The 20341-nt window shown below is 38.5% G+C and overlaps 1 protein-coding gene across 1 annotated transcript in view; it reads right to left on the reverse strand.

The window, feature by feature from the left end:
* Positions 1-265: 265 nt before the first annotated feature.
* atrnl1b (attractin like 1b) overlaps positions 266-20341 on the reverse strand; it is a 73843-nt gene continuing 53767 nt past the window's right edge. Inside the window, exons 27-29 of the mRNA XM_006791232.3 lie at positions 10395-10502; positions 3715-3829; positions 266-2376 (exon numbers count right to left, since the gene is read on the reverse strand). Coding sequence (XP_006791295.1) covers positions 2252-2376; positions 3715-3829; positions 10395-10502 — 348 coding nt within the window. The 3' untranslated portion in view covers positions 266-2251. The remainder of the gene's footprint in view (positions 2377-3714; positions 3830-10394; positions 10503-20341) is intronic.

The raw sequence follows: 20341 nt of genomic DNA on the forward strand, positions 1-20341 counted from the left end.
CACCTGGCTCCTATTTACCCTCTTAATTCACACGGAAGAAATCAGTGCGTACTTAGTTTGTCCACACCCTGCTTCTGGAGTCCTTAGACTTATTTTTTGTGAAATAAATAATGACACACTCTAACGTGTCACGTTGTTGTACATCTGTGTCATATTTACCGAATTTTACGACCTGCTGAGGACCAGATGATATGTAAAACCTAAGAATTTTAAAAAAGGCTTAAAAAAAAGTTAAAAGACTTTACCACACAAAAGATTTCAAGGTCTGTTTTTATTATTTATTTATTTTCTGGCATGTTGTCCATCCTTAAAATACACTGAAGAATACTGATGTGCAGTTTCTCATCTTTTCTTTTTTCATTTTTTCCTCCTTCACGGTACAGTGAGACCCTGATTCCTGTGTAATGACACCAGTATAGGAATACTCTACAAACACAAAATTAAAACACAATAGCTGGCATACCACCATAACGTAATGCATCGTCGTAACCACTTTGTAACAAAAAGCGAGAGAATGCCCGTACAGTCTTCAAAGATGCACAATTCAAAAAGGGTTGACATTAAAACAACTGATTTAAGTCAACAATGAAAATCGAGTTAAATGCGCTATTACACAGGAATCTGTTAAATATCAAAACAAATTATTAACGGAAATGCTCTTTACACAAGTGTAGCAAAAGACAATTTATCATAGATATAATGTTATCAGGTGACAAGGCCTAAAATAAATGATAACCGCTCTGCCATTCAGTCATAAAAAACTTGACAAAAACACACAAACTCTCAAGGGATAAGAGTGACAAAGACTCACATTTGTTCCAACAAGACACTGTACAGCTCAGGGTGGAGTTGGGGCTAAAAACACTCGACAGCTTTGAAAACTCTGCAGATCAACATTTCCCCTCAGGTTCGTGGAAAGCCAAGGCATTATAAAAAGGTAACATAACCCATTGCACTGAAGGACTGAAATAAAGTCATAGCTTTAGAGGACTACTTAGAAATAAAACAAACAAACTAGTAAACAGCCAGAGGAGCTTAATGTCCCTGGTCCAAGTTTATAAAGTAGGCATCTTTCTCCAACAGTACATGACATCCACCCACCTCATCGGTCGAGGACGAGCTCAGGAGCCAAGTTGCACAGCAAAACGATACAGTTACAAACTGTAGTAAAGAATGAGTCAAGATCTCAGTTTTCTTCTGCGTTATCGTACTTCTTCAAAAGAGACTACACCGAAGAAGAAGAAGAAAAAAATATATATATTACAAATGAAACAAAAAGTTTTGGAGATTTCCATGTTTTAGTTGGATGGTGGGTGATTCGTCCGTGCCTCCTCCAGTATGTGGTCACCTACATGCTGGTGGTGGTGGTGGTAGTTGCAGTGATATCTCTGCAGTATCTGTACGTGTATTCCACTAAAAATACAGACTTTAGCCTAGCTGCGTGGATGACACTTATGTACAGGAGATGCTAAAGATCATTAATGGTGAGCGATGAAGTGGTATGACAAAATGCTCTAGTTGTTAAAACGCTATCACGTGGTTGAAGGATGGTAAATCGCACAAAGCTTTCCCCAGAAAAAGGCATAATGAGTTCAGTCCATAGCAAAGGCTGAGTTAAGAGCTATGTCATACAAACTAAATGCTTTAGCACCGTTTAATACCACTTGTTGGCAAGCAAAAAAGAAAAAAGAAAAAAAAGAAAGAAAAAATAGGGCGGGACAAACATCGCATAATATCGTGGATCCCTAACCAGCCATTTTCAATCATTTGTTGCATTTCCAAAGTGGTATCAGAGAAATCTGTTTACTTTGATACAACCTAACATATAGACACCTTTGCTTTTTCCTTCATGCTGAGCAAATTTGTGGTCTCCCGAAGTCTTTAAGCCTAAAGCTTCAACTGTTTCACAATCTCCTCATTTATTTGTCTGTCATGCTCTGTAGTAGCCACTGAGCCGTCAGGTGTCTGCTTAATGCACGCCACTGGCTGCCAAAGCTAAAGGGAGAGTCCAGAATCCAGGAGAAGGATTTCTGAGGTTGGCGTATGCAGAATAGAGCAAAAAGGGCAAAAAAAGGTAACACAGGTTGTGCTCTTGGAACGTGGAAACTTCTGTGGTAGCAGCTAAGTGAAATCTCGTACATGTAGTCATGCCGTGTCTCTGGAAAGGCTTCCAACTGGGAACTGCGACATGTTGGAACAATATGATGTCAGATGGTGTAAATCGGGACCCAGCAGATAAAGTTGTTGCGACTCAGACGCAGGTCCCTTGGTGTGCTGGAGGAAGGGCTTTTCGGTTCTTTATGGCCAAAGACTTCTCCTTAAAATCTGACGCTTTCTGCTGTGAAACGTCTATCAGTGCACTCGCTACAATGAGTCCTGGGGAGGAGAGCGAAAAAGAACAACATCAGGGTGAGAATTCCCACAAATTCATTTGTTCGGTTAAAAAATTTTATAGATATTTTTATGGATATGTGGCATTTCAACCAGTAAATACAGGATTTCTTTACTTTGGTTGACAGTAAGACAATTTCACTTGTTATGGCAATGAAGGAGCAAGTTCTAGGATTTTTCTCCTAAAGATTGAAGAACTAAAGATGACTTAATTTTAACTACTTTCCCCTTCAAACTGACCTTTATTTTTTAGATTGATCCTGATCCTGACCACATGCACTTTCACATTTGAGGTGGTGTGGCCTACATTGTTTTGTTTTTAGGTTGCTTTTAAGATTTTGCCATGGCTTACTTTAGTGCCATGTAGATCGACGCTCAATATCAAAGCTGGACCCTGAAGTTGATGTTTACTCTCTGCACAGGCTTATGGTCTATTATAAATTGTGCAAGTGGCCACAACAGGTCTACTGCTTTACAGACCATTGAGGAGGACATTTGAGGACATGTCACCTGACCAGATAATATGTTCATAAACTTAAATGATTAAAATAGACATAGTTGTGTGTAACCAACGGGCCCCAAATCTCATAAGTTCAAACTCACCAAGCATCAGAATGGGGAAGAAAGGTTTAAGTGACTGTGAATGTGCTGTGGCTGTTAGTGCTAGATGGCAGACATAAACCCACACAACCATCTCTAGGATTTTACAGAGAATGGCTCAAAAAAAGAGAATATAACCAGTGAGTTCTCTTGGCAAAAATCTATTGTTGATGTCAGAGGTCAGCTTTGAAATAACAGGAAGGCAGGGTAATTCAAATAACCCCTCGTTACAACAAAGGTATACAGAAAAGCATCTCTAAACCCACTGATCCTTAAAGCCAGTGGGCTACAGCAGCAGAAGACCACACCAGGTGCCGCTCCTGTTAGCTAAGAACAGAAAGCTGAGGCTACATTTTGTAAGGACTAAAATTTAACAACAGAATATTGAGAACAAATTATTTATTCTGGTGAGTCTTGATTTCTGCTGCAAAATTTACATTGTAGGGTCCGAGTTCGGCATAAACAACATGAAAGCGTGGAGCCACCCTGCTCTCTATCAAAGTTCAGGCTGGTAGCTGCGATGTTAAGGTAGAAAGCAGAAGGCCATCCAACTCTGTCCTAGTGAGGTGTGCCTCAAAAAATGAAAAACAAAATGTAAACTTTCATTACTCATAGAACCTTGTAAATGTAGTCTTTCCCACATAACCCTCATGGCCCTTATACCACAGCAGGGTTAATACATTTAACCATAAGACAAAAAGATGGTTACAGTTTTGTAGTTACCTGACTGTCCCGGTGGAGGTAAGCCTGAAGGCCCAGAGGGCAGGCGCATGAGAACAGTCAACACAGCTGCTTTTCCTCCTGAACACGGTTCCATTGCAACAGGTTTAGGTGCACCCTGAAGAAAAACAACGGTAAAATAGAAAAGATTTTATGACTTGCTCTGGAAATAAAGTTGTTTATATTTATGTGAAAAATACTGCAGTGTGAAAAGCACACAGTAAATACTGCCTTAAGAAAAGAAAGCAAGACAAAAGTACTTCACTGCTTTCAACAATAACCCAGCACCTGTGGATTGGTATAGCTCTGCTTTATCAACTAACCCGATATCAATGTGTCTTACTAGTCCTTTTTTCCCTGCAGTTACACATGTGATGTTGAATTTTCTTTGTTGGGAGCAGCAGACCAAAAATCACTCATATCAGCTGCTGGAGTTGCCACACTTAAGACAACACACCCTCCCTTCCCTCCTCCTGAGACAAATGCTTTGATTGGTCACACAACAAAAAACACTTGTGTCTCCGTCAGACAGTCAAAGTGTGGAGGCAATGACCTACCCTCGGACTTAATGGCCAAAAACTGCCCGTCTCGAGCGTGAAAAACATGTCATCCTGATAATGAATGTCAAGGGTTTCACAGCATGTTTTGGATGAGAGGATAGAAATTGTGGAATAATAACATGTCTGAATGGAATTGACTTTTTTTTTATTTCTGTGTTGGCTGAATTTAAAATGGAGATGAGAGAGGCAGCAGAGGCAGAATAAAAAAAAAACAGGTCTGCATAAGCACACCCATTAAAACGTGAAAATCACGAGGCAGACTCGGTAATTTGTTTAAATGTATTCCACTGCAATCTGCCGTATATTTCACCCTGCGAAAACAAAAACACAAACACAAACACTGATGCTTTGGGTATTTTTAAAGCCGCATTGACTCCAAATACCTAATACACACAGTGAGTTAAGAGCAAAAGATTCAGGAAGCACATATCTTATTAGTTTTAGCTGCCAAATGGTAAAAAATACATGTTTCAGCATATTTGAGTGTAATTCAGGGCCACGTTTATTAAAACTAAGCGCAGTCTTGTTTCCTGTAAAGCCTGCAGTGTCATTTTTAATGCAGTAATTAAGCTTGCCATTTGAAATGCCATGATTCACAACTGCTCTTGTGTAATGGCGCGGCTATATCCATGTTAGGCACAACTTCCTAGTCTCAAATTCGCCCCTCTTTTGTGACATGCTATCCTGCTGTTAGCAGCTTGTGGTCATAAATGGATGGTCAATGCCATACATAGGCAAGCTGTGTTGCTGAAACAATGCTCAATGCACACTAAGGTGCACAAAGCCAAGAAAATATACACTACACCACAGCACCACCAAAACCAGGCATAGTCTGTGACACAAGCTGTAATAGAGCCATATGTGGAGCCCTACCATTTGAACATTGCAGACCGGTGTCTGTGTCAAAACTAAGAAAGAAAAACTCCTGGTTTCCTACTCAATGTTGATTTAAAGCGACACTAATCTTATCCTTACAAAAAAAAAAAAATAATGTAATCTTTCATTTTTAAAGCCAATTTCCTTGCAAAGGCGACTCCCTGGAAGAACGACCCTGGATCAGTCCAGCTAGCCTCAAGTATCGTCAATATCTAGTACTCTGAATAAGCTGCACCCTTCATGAGCACAACATGAAAGAGTCGTGCTACATATACTCGAAACGTTTTTCCGTATTGTAGGCTGACTTACGGTTCGTTTACGTGCATTGTTACACAATCCAATTAGGCTACATGGTCGGAACACAATATTCTCATGCATCTGCTCAGGCACATTCACCATCAAGAGGGTAATATTAAAACTACGACTGACATTAGAGGGTAATTAAATTGCCAGACATTTCATGACCATTCAAGTGATCCTGCTAATGAATAGCTGCATAAGCTGCATTCATATAAGAGAGTTCATTTATTCCATGTTGATTTTTGACGATTTGTGAGATACACATGTATGGACCGCTGGGTGACACATCAGCTAAAATTGAGACTCGGAATCATCAGCAATGCTCAGCAGCAAAAGCAGAGGAACTAAAGATGAATTTGTCAAATTTAAAAGGAATGATCGACTACGTTTAGGCACGTATGGCTTTGTTGACAGATCGCTAAAATACTGCAATGGCAACTAAACCAGTGGAGATGCTTTTATCTTCACGACTTTGGTCAGCTGCTTGTTAGATTGTAAAACTCTTAATGGCCTCAACATCATTTGGGATTAACAGTTGAAATCCCCTTAGGAGGTCCCCCCTATCTTTTAATTATTGATCCAGAATCTAATGCCACCCTTAGGTAAACTCCAAATCTAAGCTCTTGTTTGTGTTTAGTGCAGATTACCATTAGAAAGTAAACTGTTTTACTTTTATAGAAATTTCCATTTGGTAGATGTGCCACTTGCTTATGTGCCCAGTTTGCTTTGCTGACATCGTTACCATGTACATCAACAATTTGATGGCTTCAGTTTGGTAAGCAAATATTTGTAGCCATCTGTAACTCTCCTCCCGAACTGCAACACCAGCTCTGTTACAAGTGAACCATAAATTACACATTTTGGTTCGTGTAAGGCAGCAGGAAAGTTAAACCACTTTCTTTTGGCTCTCCCTCACTTCATTTAAATGCTTACGTTGCTCTGAGAAAAACAGACACATTCCTCCAGTGAAGAGGAAAATAAATAAAGCTATTAATTAGTCATTTCCTTCAAGCTTAGTCGTAGGGTTGACTTTTTAAATGGTCTAAAACTAGACAACTTTTAGATCTTCCAAAGATCTGAAAATAACACTTTTAGAATAAGTAGTGTATTCTAGTCATTCGCAACCATCCACAAGCACATAAACATCCATACACAAAAACAACACACAATGTATCTCCTTTCCTTTCGCCACTGACAGGTGTCATCCATCATACTAGCTGTTCGTTAGTGGCTCCATATGTTGACTGCCCGGCCATAGTGAATATAGAGGCTGTGGTCTGCAGTGTTTGGGCACGAATCGCTCTGTCCAACAGCTGCTGACATCCTGGTCGCTAAAAGCCATGTCCATCTCGGGAGTTTAAACTAACCAAATGGAATAAAATGGCACAAAGGCTGTTATAATTTTTGCTCTCAGACCAGCTGGAGGGTCTGTAAGTAGTGACAGAGACATGCTACTAACTAATTCAGTGAGATCAATGCAGACGGTGCAGTTAAAGGATAAGGTCTTTTGTGTTCATGTTTTTTTTCCCCCTTTGTAAACTGCATTGGCTTCAGTGTGGATATGATATTCAAAAACCTGTTCTATGCTTTACTGCGTTAAAGCAGCGGGTCTGGGCTGGTGAAACAAATACAAAGCACAACAACTGTGTCCTCTTTGACATCAACAAATATTTCCAATAGCTAAGTGGCTCCAGATGCTGACCAATTAACCTTTAGAAAAGAGAAATAGGCTGGTTTGATATGTTTCACCTTCAGTTGGTGCCAAGTCATGTAATTGAGCTGTAAGTGGTCCACCGTAAGTATTTAGACACTTGGAACCACAGAGATTTAATTTTATAGACATTTTTTCAACACAATACTTCCATGTACAGAGATAAGATGCAGACATAGTGGCTTAATACAAATCATTTCAACACATGGACGCTTAAAATTTTTAAAATTATTATTGTATTAACAAATGAATAAGAAATGTTATGTTTTAGCAAGCTTTTTAATGCAAAATACACCAACTTAGTCAATAAATAAATAACCGGTGGTTGACCAGTGCATTTGTCTGCATTCATTGAGTGATTACATATAGTTGCGGTGACCAACTGGTGTCCAGTAGCTGACCACTTTCGATCGTTGGCTGGTGGAAGACAACCTCTTAAACGGACTTCAACTAGGTCTGACTGAAATCACTGTCAGACAGATTGGTGAAGCTATAATTTATTAGACCTTTTGTCAACACATTGCATTCAATCCGAGTCCGTCTGCATTGATGAGCACAAGTCAATTGTAACATGCATCTTTGGGAACTCCACTCAACTAGTTATAGTCTTAAATATACTTGTATATCTATATGTATATGTATACTTGTATAAAAGGTTGGCAAATACTAAGTCTACATCACTATCTGTGGAAGATTTTCTACATTTCTGCTGCAGTTCTGACTGAACTCTGAATGTAAGTAGTTATCATGAAGTTCTGTGGAATCTGAATTTTATATAAAGACGATTTATCACTATTAATCACCGCATTACAAGAAAAAGATTGCATGTAATTGCTAACTTGACCCCATTCAATCTCAAACTGAGAGCACTGCCAACTTGACGCAGCAGAATCGATTTGAAGATGGCAGCTGACTGAGCGTGTGCAGACCCGACCGCTGTCTTCAAAGCAACCATTTCAAAGACTGAAAATTCATTGCACGCAGTCGCAATAACTTTGGTTGTGGTGCAATCCCAAACTACTGTTTTATCTCTTGTGACTGTAGCATAAGGAAATGTGACCACAACAGCACTGCATTCTTTTTTCCAGCTGTTGCCTTTACTGGCAAATAAACAGATGCAGGAAAGAGAAGGGAGTTTAACCCGGTCAGATCAAGGTTAGTTGGGGGTCACACCAAGAATATCAAAATGTGGTAAATTTAGACCCTTTATATAAGTAAAGTAAATGAAAGATCAGTTTTATGTGCACAAGTATGTGGTTATAAAAGTATAACAGGGAACAAAGCCAACTTCAATAAAGGCCATATGGATATCTAGGTGAAGGATTCAAAGTCCCATATTTAAAGGTCAATTCTGCATCTTGACAGGGTTGAGAAACAGGAGACTGACGATCTATTTTTTTCCAGTTATCATTTTCAAAACAGCTTGCAATATTTTTTTACAGCAATATTCTCCAGTGGCTCCTCTTTACTGTGCCGCATAACAAGAACATCATCTTTGATTTTTTTTGCACAGGAGTGGGAGGAACAGCACTGCAATAAATTACTGAACGACAGATGGACACGTGTCCCACTGTCAAGTACGTAATTAACATTTTACCTGAATCAAGGCAGAGCACCGGCTTCCAACGCCACTCAAAATTAGGGTGTACCGTACCAACAATATAGTGCACTCAGACAGCTAAGAAGCATTGTTTTCCTCCTCTTTTGCTCTTTACATTGCCCTTCACAATACCATAATGCACAGTGAGCACCACTCAGCGGTACACTAATAGCTAATGTAGTGCCTCTTTGCCGGTTGCCACAGTGATTTTATTTCTCCAAGTGACACAGAGCTTGTTCCTAGCTGAGGAATCGGCCCTTTGTTGCTATGATGACGACGTAGCTCTGCGTAGAACTTTAAACGATGCTTTTACTCCACATGGCATAGAGCCCCGCACTGTACTCAGTGCCAGCCTACCCCTCTACTTTCTATCTGTATGGGAGGAATAGATAAGAGTGGAGCAACTGGGGGCTACAGAATAATTCACACCAAAGGTATATGAGCATCCAAGCTAAACAAATTATCAATCACATTTCGAATGCAGAGGCACCATGTGGCATATTTCCAGTAAACAACCAAAGAGGATAAATTAGGCAAAAATGGAAATGGAGTAAAATACACCCGGTGGGTCATGAAATTATGAAATGTTCCAAAAACAGTCCCGATATCATCATTTTAATATCAGAGCGAGCAATTTCCTGTGACGCTTTTAAAAGCAGTGGCCATTGCTTGTAGCTAGACGATTAAAACCACCATACAAATAATTTGAAACGTGCTACATATAAAAGATGCTTTAAAAAAATATTAAAAAGAAAACATTGATTGGAAAATGATTGTAGAGGGCAACACAAATAAACAAGAGGCATGGAGAGAAAGGGTCACAACGGGCAGATTTCTTATTGACTGGACGACTGAATAAAAGGTTGAAATATTTTGGCACGAGATGGCTGAAAATGGCACAATAACCCCTAATTATGCAGCAATAATAACTGCCATACTCTACATGTCAGTAAATGCACTAACAAAAAAGTGCTTGCTTTTATTTGATGTTAGTACAAATATAACAAAATGGAAATAACACGTCTCAGTTTGAGGCTTGTGTCAAAACTGAAGGTTCTTCGAGATAATGGATTTTATAAACAGGGAATTTCAATAATCACAATGAAAGAGATTCATAAAGAATTCACTGTCAACCATCGCTATGTAAGATTTTTCCCAAGATGCTTCTGGAATACAGTAATCAAAACGCAAATGTGCATCAAGAGTATTATTCTTACTTTCAGTTTTCATATGTTTAATATTGGAGACTAAACCCAACAGTCAAATGAATCCTTATTTAATATATGCTGAGCCTAGCTATAGCTCCTCAGTTCAAGCCCTGACTGAAACAAACCACTTTCTTCACAAAACCCATAAAGCTAACCTTCTTGACAGTGGCAGTGTCTCACAAACAAAGGTTTGGACAGGTTTCTGTGCCTGGATGTCTGTTTTTAATGACGTCACACAGAGCAAAGACTAGGAGAAACTGTCAGCATTTAGAGCAGCTTGAAGCCTCAAGAGAGAGCCACAAGAGTCTCTACAGCTGCAACAATATAACTAAGAGAAAATAATGAACAGCATAATAAGTTCCCGTTAACTTTACGTCACAAATATGATTATCTGTATGTGCACATGTAAGCAAGTGAGTAAGACTCACGTCAAGCACAGGCTGCAACACTTCTGTTACTTCTCCTCTGGCTTCCAATGAAACGTCGACTGAGGCAAAAGGACGACTGGCCATCTGCTGGCGCTCTCTCATCAGTTGCTGTAATATCAAACACAGATGACAGATAAGCAAAACACAGGGCGTACTCTCATACAACAATATAAACAGGGAAAAGCTTCTGGGGCTTTGTGATTGACTACATATAAAGACATAAACAGTAAACATTTCAAACACATAATTTACACCAAAACGTAAAAACCCTGAAAGTATAATCATTTTAAGACAATCGAGAGAGTCAGCCCATAAAAGTCACCCCAAATCAATATGAAGGCGATGGTCTGTGTGTGGGTAAAATCTATAGACACAGTAACTGTATTGTTTTTGTTTTTTTAACATACATGTTATAGAACTAAACTTTACAGCAGCGGCCCCCAACCCCCGGGCCTCGGACCGGTACCGGTCCGTGAGTTGTTTGGTACCGGGCCGCGAGAGTTGAGACTCGGGTGTGAAATGTATGGTTTTCAGGATTTTTATTGGTTTTCAGCGTTATTTTGTTATCGTTTTTATCGTTAACTCGGTTTTCCTGGGTCTTTTCACGTGTGTTATGAATAAATCTTCTTTTTTTTCGGTACCGGTACTAGATTTATTTTGTTGTATTTATCCGCGACACCTTAAAGGCTGGTCCATGAAAATATTGTCGGGCATAAACCGGTCTGTGGCGCAAAAAAGGTTGGAGACCGCTGCTTTACAGGGTTAAAGAATGAGAAAGAATGAAGAACTGAAAATGAAATACTGATTTCATCAAGTGTAACCTATAGCTGCAGGGCTATTACAGTATGAAGCTAAAAATCAATAGCAGATATCAATGAGGAAGCACTAAAAAACTACTCATAAATGTCCATGGCCTAAAGACATGGAGAATTACTACTCCACTGAGCTCCAAGTCTGCTTTTTGTATTAAGTTGTTTTTTCATAACCCTGAATTAGATGCAAAAATATTATATGAAATAGTTATGGAGGTACAAAAATATTCAGAGGACATTTTTTTTTAATATAATGGTACAAAATATATGATACAAAACTAGACAGATTTCATATACATTAACATTAAAAATCAAAAGCATCAGTGTAGGAACGTATCTCTCCAGATTTGACCAACACATTCTGCAATATATTTACCGCTTCCTCTCCAGGCTGTGGTGCGGTTATTACCCCACAGTGACACAATTTCTGCGGCTTTGACTGAGCAGAAAATAGCTTCTCTTGTTCCTCACTAATCAATATTGTAAAACAACTAGCGCCACACTTTCATCATTGTCTGATCAATATCTAAATAGGCTGCCATTTTAGTGCCAAGGACATCAGTGATTGTTATTGGATTTGTGATGAGCTTAAGTGTGTTGCATTAAGATCTAATTGTACTTCAGATTAGTAAGCGTTTCAAGTGGTTGTGCTGGTCCACCTTATAACCTGACTTTCCTCTGCACTTATCCTAGAAATTGTTTCACATGAAAAAAAAGTTGTGATTGCAAAAAAACCTTTTACATTTCTGAAGAAAAGCTGTGATTGATGTTTTAAGTAATCCAAAGAACAAGTAGGTCAGCAACTACACAAGGAAAGTCAAGGATTTTTTTTGTGCACATTGTGACATTATGTATATAAAAGTGATTTTTAAGCCACTGTAAAACTAAAATACAAGCTTTATTATAAGAAATGAATGAACTACTGTGATTAAAAGACCCATGTGTGACCAACTAGTTAAAGTAATTCAGCACTACCTCCAAGGTCAGGGACCATTTCATTGGATGCTACTGTATATGCAGACTAATATTGATTACCAGCTACAACAGCTTGGCTGGTATCATGTTCACTACAAGTGTGTCTGTGTGTGAGTGCATGTGTTCCCACCACGCAGCGCTTTTTGCTTTGAGCAGATATATTTTAACAATAAGATCGGATTGCACCAGTCATAGACAAGCAGGTGGGATCAAAAGGAGTACAATAGATGGGTGTGGTCACAAAGGTCCATTGGGCCTCATTCGCTAATATTTCCATAGAAAATACTCAACAACATTATCGTTGGATTCATGAAACATGTGCGCCAACCTGTTTTATTCTTACCACCATGCGTATGTGAGTGAATCAGGATTAGTCTAATCCATCTGCATGCTACCTGCATTTCTCCTAATGACGAAGAGAAACTGAGCAAAGCAACAACAATGATGTAAGTGAGAAGTCTGCAAGAAAAAACTATTTTATACCTATTTCACAGTACTTGTTTGCCCTCTGATAGGCTGACAACTTGTCCAGTGTGTACTCTGCCTTTAGCCATGTGACAGAGAGGCTGAATTGAATAAGACTAATTGATGAATAATGATGATAATGATAACAGCAATAATAATAATACTAATTCAGCTGTGTCAAACTTTGAACACAGCATGTACAAATATTTGTACACACTGCTAATAATGTAGCACAGCACATCGCATTTGTATGTAAGCCACCGTAGAATTCAAATGCTTCAATAACAGAAAATTTTTGTTGCCTTCTTTAGTTTATCTCATGCAAAAAAGCTCAGATTTTTCATCTCTAATAAACAATTTAAGTAGTCTCTAATTTATCTCATCCCATTAAGAAAACTGTGTGTGACCGTTTGGGTCAGTTGTATTACGCTGAGTTTTCTGTCGGCACAGGAATTTGTCCTTGGGGCAGTAATGAACCCTGAAAATCTTGTGTCCAGACCTTCACCCTCGCTCACCCTGAATATAATTAGGTATTCATTAGTCTGGCCGTTAATTGGCAAATTCATACGAGGTCTGGAAAGGTTGACAGCAATGTAGAAATGAACAAGGGGGGCTAGCAGTATATCAAGGACTCGATCCATTATCTAAAATTGCTGTTGTTCTGTTGAGGATGTACACTGGAAAACACCAAATAAGATGTCATAACACTAATAAGATATTTGGTAGCAAACACCAAGAACACCTTGAAATAGATAGGACCAAAATCATTTGAAGAGGTCTATCTATCTATCTAACAGCAAAAAATGTTTTTTAATCATTTCATTATTACATTGTTATGTATGTATATTACGTTTTGTATACATCTAACTTAAGTACTTTCGAATAGAATATTTGTTTAACTTAATTTGCTAATTTAACAGGGATAATTGACATTATAACACCTGTGAAATAAAAAAAAAGGTTAGTTTTCAACTTGTTCAGCTAACCACACCCCAGATGACAGATACAACATATCTGATTCTGTGCTGATTGAAGTAGCCTGTGCACAACAACAAGAAAGGTAACTACCTGGCATAGCAACACAAACCCCTTCAAGTAAGCCCACAGTCCTGCATAGACATAGCATACTCATTTGCAGAAAGATACAGTATTCCGTTCGTTTAGAAGGAGTACATTGTGATCTGTGATTGCACCTGACTTTTTCATTATGATAACACTTGCTAATAATGATCAGCAAGTGTTGTTTCCTGAATTTTCTCATTTCTACCAATGCATGTATAGACTCAGTTGATTGTTTTGCAGTCCTATCTAAAAGAATGGAAGCTGGGCCATAACTTTATTCTCAATGGTCACTGGGACATAAAAATGCATGCACATTATCCCCAGTCAAAAGCAATACAAATCACTTAGAAAGTTTGCTGACTTTCACAGAATTAAAGCCTGATTAACAAGTCGGTCCACACTGCCAACACAAACAGCGTCTGTTCATCCCACAAATATGAACAGTGAACAAACTCCATGCTAATTTTAGTTATGGCCACAATAATCCAAAAGAAAGTGAGACAGACTTTTACTGTTTCTTTAATAATAATGAGTTGAGATGTTACAGCCACAACCCAGCTGCAGCATCAGTGATTAATATCATGACTGTTTCTGTTTTCTTCCACTCTACGCAGGATTCTTTCAATGCCATGTCATATAAGTGTAAGTAACTAAGTATAAGTACATGTAAGTAGTTATTAATTGGGGTCGGACTTTTAAAACACTGGAAATCTAATTGTAGTTTGGGCCAAGGTTACAAATCGGATAAACAGCCAGTGCATTCTGTGTGTCCTACACTCTGAAGATGAAAGTATACTCTCTTTCAATTCAAAGGTTTTACTTATCGGGACACAATAAAAAAAAATTACCTGTCCCTTACCAAATTAAATTTATTTGAATACAACCTCAGAAGAACAAGGAAACATCACACTACACAAATTATAACAAAAATGCAGAAGCATTGTGTGAAAAAGTAACCCCAGTCGAAGTGCTCCCATATGAATTAAGAAGATAAGTAGAACCGTGTGACGCTAATGAAATCATTTGACTAATTCAACATCAGCAAATGTGAGGACCTCTATCAAAGCACACGATTTGGCATTTTGCAGATCTGAAGTTTTGTCTACAAAGCCACTTCCAAGCAATCTGAAGACCATCATTCTCCTGTGAGAAATATTATTCACAAGTGGAAAACATTCAACATTCACAGTTGCTAATCTCATAGAAGTGGAAGTCCCAGCAACTTGACCCCAAGGTTAGACTTTGCAATGCTATGAACCTGTTCAAACTGAATAAATTTGGCTTGTTTGGAAGAACAAACAACAAGACTTCTGGCCTTACTGCACAAACACCTCACATCAACGGTGGTGGCGGGAGGATGATTTGGGCTCGTTTTGCAGTCACAGAACCCGGGAACCTTGCAGTCATTGCGTTGACCATGAACTCCTCTGTATACCAAAGTATTCCAGAGTGAAAAGAAGTGAAATGCTGTCGCTGGACCTCAAGATAAACAAATGCCCATAAACCTCAGTGAATTGAAGGAACGCTGTAAAAAACACAGTTAGCCCAAACGCCTCAATAATGATGTCAGAGATTAATACAGAAAATGATTACATCAAGTTATTGCTGCTTAAGGTGGTTTTATAATTAATGGAATCAAAGGGCTGTGGGGCTTGGTTTCTCACACAGTCGTTTTCCATTTTTGTTTTTTTGTTTTTTAATAAATAAATAATGACATGGTGTATTATGATTTTTTTTGTATCTGAATCATTTTAGAACCCGGTAAAGACCAGACGATGTTTTATTAGGTCCTGATACATAAAACCTAAAAAGCTAAAAAAAAAAAAAAAAAAAAAAAAAAAAAAAGAGGGTGTATTTTGTGTCAGTACATTATTTTGAAGACGCAGCTGTTACTGTATTGTTGTACAGACTTGCTGGTAGAACATGTATGAAAAAAGGCCCCAAAAACTGCACCGATTTGTTCCCTCAGTCTGAAAATATTGCCTAGGGGAGGTAAAGCTAAGGGAAAAAAACAACAATATGAAATTGAGATTGATCACCTGATTGATTTTTCTTTTGTAGCTCTGATTTTTAAACTTACATCTGAGGTCCCGTGTTAGATTGTTGTACATCTCTACTATTAAACGTCAAAGCAGCAATACCGAACCAACAGATCTGACCTGCCTAGGCCACCACAAGTTGAAATGAGAAATTTTGCCCTTTGCAATAAGATAAACACAGGATCGAGTGCCAAGCAAAGTTGTTGCAAAACAAGAAAACAGCTCACCGGTTATTACTGGTTCCAACACAAAAGCTTCAAATCCAACAACGTTCATTGTAAATGTCAGATAGAAGCAATGTTATTTATCATGGTGCAGAATTAATTTAAAGCAGCAGCAAATCACAAAAAGAGAGCAGGAGCAACGACGGGTAATGCTTTGCTCTGTGTCCAGAACATGTTTCAGAAATGTGCTGGGAATACAATCATCAAAGGTCCAATACAATACCGGAGAGATTCTAGAAATGAATACTAAGTTACTGACAAAAGGCGAGAGTGAACTCTGTAAAACCAATTAACGTTTGTGCAATGACAGACTGATTTTGTCAAGAATACAAGCTGGAGCCATTCACAGTTTTGATAAGGGTGGGCATGGAGTGCATTACTATGCAACTTGATTAATTTGGCAAGTGAGTGCATGAATTATCTGTCCAGTGAATACAGCATTTTGTTCCCTTCACTGGATTGTATAAAAGGGTAGGGTGTCATCCCGCCTCTGAGCATATTCTACACCTAAGCAGGTCACTTTGTCCCTTTCAAAGATCACTGGCTGTACCCACCGGCTCAGTCCTGCAGAATGAAAATAAAAGTAAACACTTCATAAAATGGAAAACAAAATGTTGAAGTGCTTGAGTATGGGAGGTTAAATGAATATATAAAATAGTCACCTATTAGTAAGATGGCTTCTAAACTTCCAAGGGTAAACTGTGGTGTAAGTTGTACTACTAATGACAGTCGTGCTCGATGTGTAACTTAAGGTGGAATTATTAGAGCGCAAACTTTAAACTGAACAAAGGACAATCAAGGTGACAAGAGGCTTAAGAGTAGGATAATCTTATTGTAGCAATCGATGACTGCTGATTGAGCTCTTCAAGAGCGCACACTGAGACCAACAAGTCTGCAGAGGGACAAGCGAAAATTATGTGGTTAGTAATGTGTTCCTTTCACTTCTGTCAATGAGAGCACAATAATAAATCAGGCAATCCAAATGGGTGTTGTTGAAGTGGCTATTTTGGGTGATACTTAAGGCTCTTGGTGCCCGTATGAAAAAGCAGGATGTGTATTTAGGTGCTAGGCAATCAAATGCATGGAGTCCTCTTTGGAATGCCATGTTTTTGCCTTGCCAATGGAGTATTTGTTTACGTTCTTTGCAAGAAAAATTAAAGTGAATGTTATTGTGATCACTTGCAATAAACACGCATATGCCGATCAGCCTTTAAACTCAGGGGTCTTTTATGTGAAAGTGCCTACAGCACATCTGCACACACACACACACACACGCACACACACACACACACACAAAGGGCTTGGTTTGGCTCATTCTGGCCAAGACCTGAAGTACACTCAAATTCAGACAGGAAAATGAACAGCTGTGAACATCACACACAAGCAGCTGTTTTGATTCCATTTCCTGGTTTGTGTAGATGATGTGTTGGCAATAACTTGAGTGCGTTTTCTGTGAACGCACGTCTACGCATTTGCAAGAAATTGATGGTCATGTGGTCTTCCGAACAACCAAAATAAATAACTATAAAATGCCCCCATTAGGGAGATACTGTAACTTTATGGACAAAAGAATCTACACATTACACCAACAGACACTTCCAGTTTGGAAAATGGTGATCGCGGAATATTCGATTATTGCGGAATGTTCAAATTGTGTTTATATGCACCTTGCTTAATCAAAGCTGTGATAATGAGACTGAAAACAATAGAAGAATGAGCCTGACTGTACAAACTCAATACATCCAATAGTTGGAGTCCCAAGACAAAAACACATATACTGAAATAAAAATGTACCACAAGCCTTTGCGCTTAACTTTTACATTCCTCACTTGCTTGTCTTCAGCTGACACGACAATTATCGCGCCATCAGATCTGCCCATCAGTAGTTATGAAGGCCACGATAATGTAATAATAATGGTCCTTTCACCAACAATAGCACAAGAAAACACTGCTCTATACAACCATCTGTATTTACATATGTTGCGAAGCATGTCTCTGCGTGTGAGAGCGATAAAGAGAGGAGCTGCATTAGATAAATTCATGTGCTTGTGTGTGTATCATCTTTGTGTTGCAGTCTCGTGAAATGTCAACACTCCCTCCCTTCTGTTCCCCCCACAGGTAGCTTCAAAGAGGTCAGCCCTTGTCCTCTTCTGTGGCATTTACAGCTGTTGTCTTCCTCCCTTTTTCCCCACTCAGGATCCAAGTCTTGTCACCTACCTTCAACTAAAATTATTCAAATATAAAAGCTGTCACTTTGAAACCACATCCTTTCAAGTCCACACAAAAAGAAACCCCTTATTCAATTATTCTTTTAGTGTAGTTAACGATCAGCTTTGTAAAATTAACTTAACAGAAGGAATTACATATTCTCCATTTAAAGGCTCGTGGAATACTCTTGTTTATTATTGAATCATTGGGTGTTGGGTATCCTCCATTCACAGCTATTCTTTTTACAATTATGTCCTTATTATTATGACAATGATTGCTTGGATATATAGAAATACTCTTGTCAAATTTTATCCTGAGACAAAAAACCCCCCACAAATATAAATATCATATAAAACTATTGCCTTTTCGATCTAACACAGTCCAGAAGGAGTAATACAGTAACACATCAAAAAGCCAATACCAAGTATCAGACATCCATATGCCACTTGGCCTAATCAGAATCTCATTATTGTCTCTGCCATTCCTGAAAGCCTCATTAGGACTCATTCATTGCATGCCCTTATGTCAGATTGAGGCTTAAATGGTCCCGCAGACCAAATCCTCCCATCTTGTATTTGGACAAGTCTTGTAAGTGCTGAGGCTGTGCACCAATTCTTTCAAATTAACTGGACATAGTGTTTACAAAAGAGCCAAATCAGCTCACCAATGAGACAACACTGACAGAACTGAGTCGGTTAACCTAACACTACAGGAGACTTGGTACCGTTTCAACACTGAAAGTAGTTATAACTTTACTTTGGTTACTACACAACATCAAATAGCTAGTATTACAAGCAGTGTAGTAAATCAGACATTCTGTTTTCTACCACTCGCTTGGCACTGGATAATTATCTGAGTAACAGTGAAAAATAAGGACAAAACTGGTGGATTAGAAAATAATCCATCAAATCTACAGTAACAGAGTTATTTTAAAAATTATTGAATCAATGTGTAGCTGATGAGAAAGAAAGTGACACTCTTATAATCTTTTGAATCACCTTTTCTCCAGGTAAATTGGTGGGCACAGGACTCAAGTAAAAAAAAAAAAAGAAGCTGTTTGACCTTACATGTTCAACTAGCAAACACAATGTATTTACCCTGAAATAAATATTAACTTAATCATTAAATCTTGTACCTATAAATGTGCTCACTGAAGCCTAATGGAGAATAATATGTTTAATGTCCAGAATTGGCTGTGTAAAATGAGCAAACCCAAGAGTGTCCTCTCTAGGAAATGAAAGTGATTTTGTGTAATTGCCTTTAAAGCAGGCAACAGAAAAAAAGGGGAAAAGAAAGCAATATAACTTTTTATTTCCTCTTAGGACTGATTATGGTCCAACTCCAATCCATCCTTTCACCCTCCCACTGTGAGAAGAGCATAACTCCATGAAGTCATCCTTGCACCTGCTGGAGGATTTCTTAATTAACTGTAGCTTAGACGCCCTCAGCTTCCTCCAATAGAAATAGGAACTTGTTGTTTAGCATCCTCTGATAATACGCCATCAATCATGTATTCCAATCTTCAGACTATTTTGCTCCAAATCTTTTAAGCTTTTTCAACATTTCCTAAACACTCCTGATTGTCTCATGTCTTTCCTTCTGACTTATTCTGTAATATTGGCATTTATGATGGCAAACATTAAAAAGATAATAAACAGGTTATGAAACACTTTTCAAATGTGAGAAGGCAATGTACAATTGTACAAAAGAAACCCGCCCCTCCCTGAGCCTGGTTCTGTTGGCGGTTTCTTCCTGTTAAAAGGGAGTTTTTCCTTCCCACTGTCACCAAAGTGCTTGCTCATAGGGGGCCATATGATTGTTGGGTTTTTTGCTATATGTATTATTGTAGGATTAATTATTAATTTTGTTTCGTTACCGAGACAGTCCTGAGGATAGCAAGCCAGTACTGGGACAACTTTACAAGTTATAAACTTAGTTGGTTTAAGAACTGCACCTAATCCAGCAAGCTCTCCATATGAATGTCCAAACTGAATGAAAGTATCTAGGCAGAGGGTGCATGGGCAAGTCAGTTATAAAATAACTTGAAGATGTAAGCTGAAGGTCACTCACAGAAACGTTGGATCCTTTTCCCAGCTGAAACGTTTTTAATGTAATCAAAATCAATAAAAATTATGGTAATAGCTCATGCTGCTATTACTACA

Source organism: Neolamprologus brichardi, chromosome 8, assembly GCF_056152115.1.
Source record: "Neolamprologus brichardi isolate AB-2024 chromosome 8, ASM5615211v1, whole genome shotgun sequence".
NCBI classification, from domain to species: Eukaryota; Metazoa; Chordata; class Actinopteri; order Cichliformes; family Cichlidae; genus Neolamprologus; species Neolamprologus brichardi.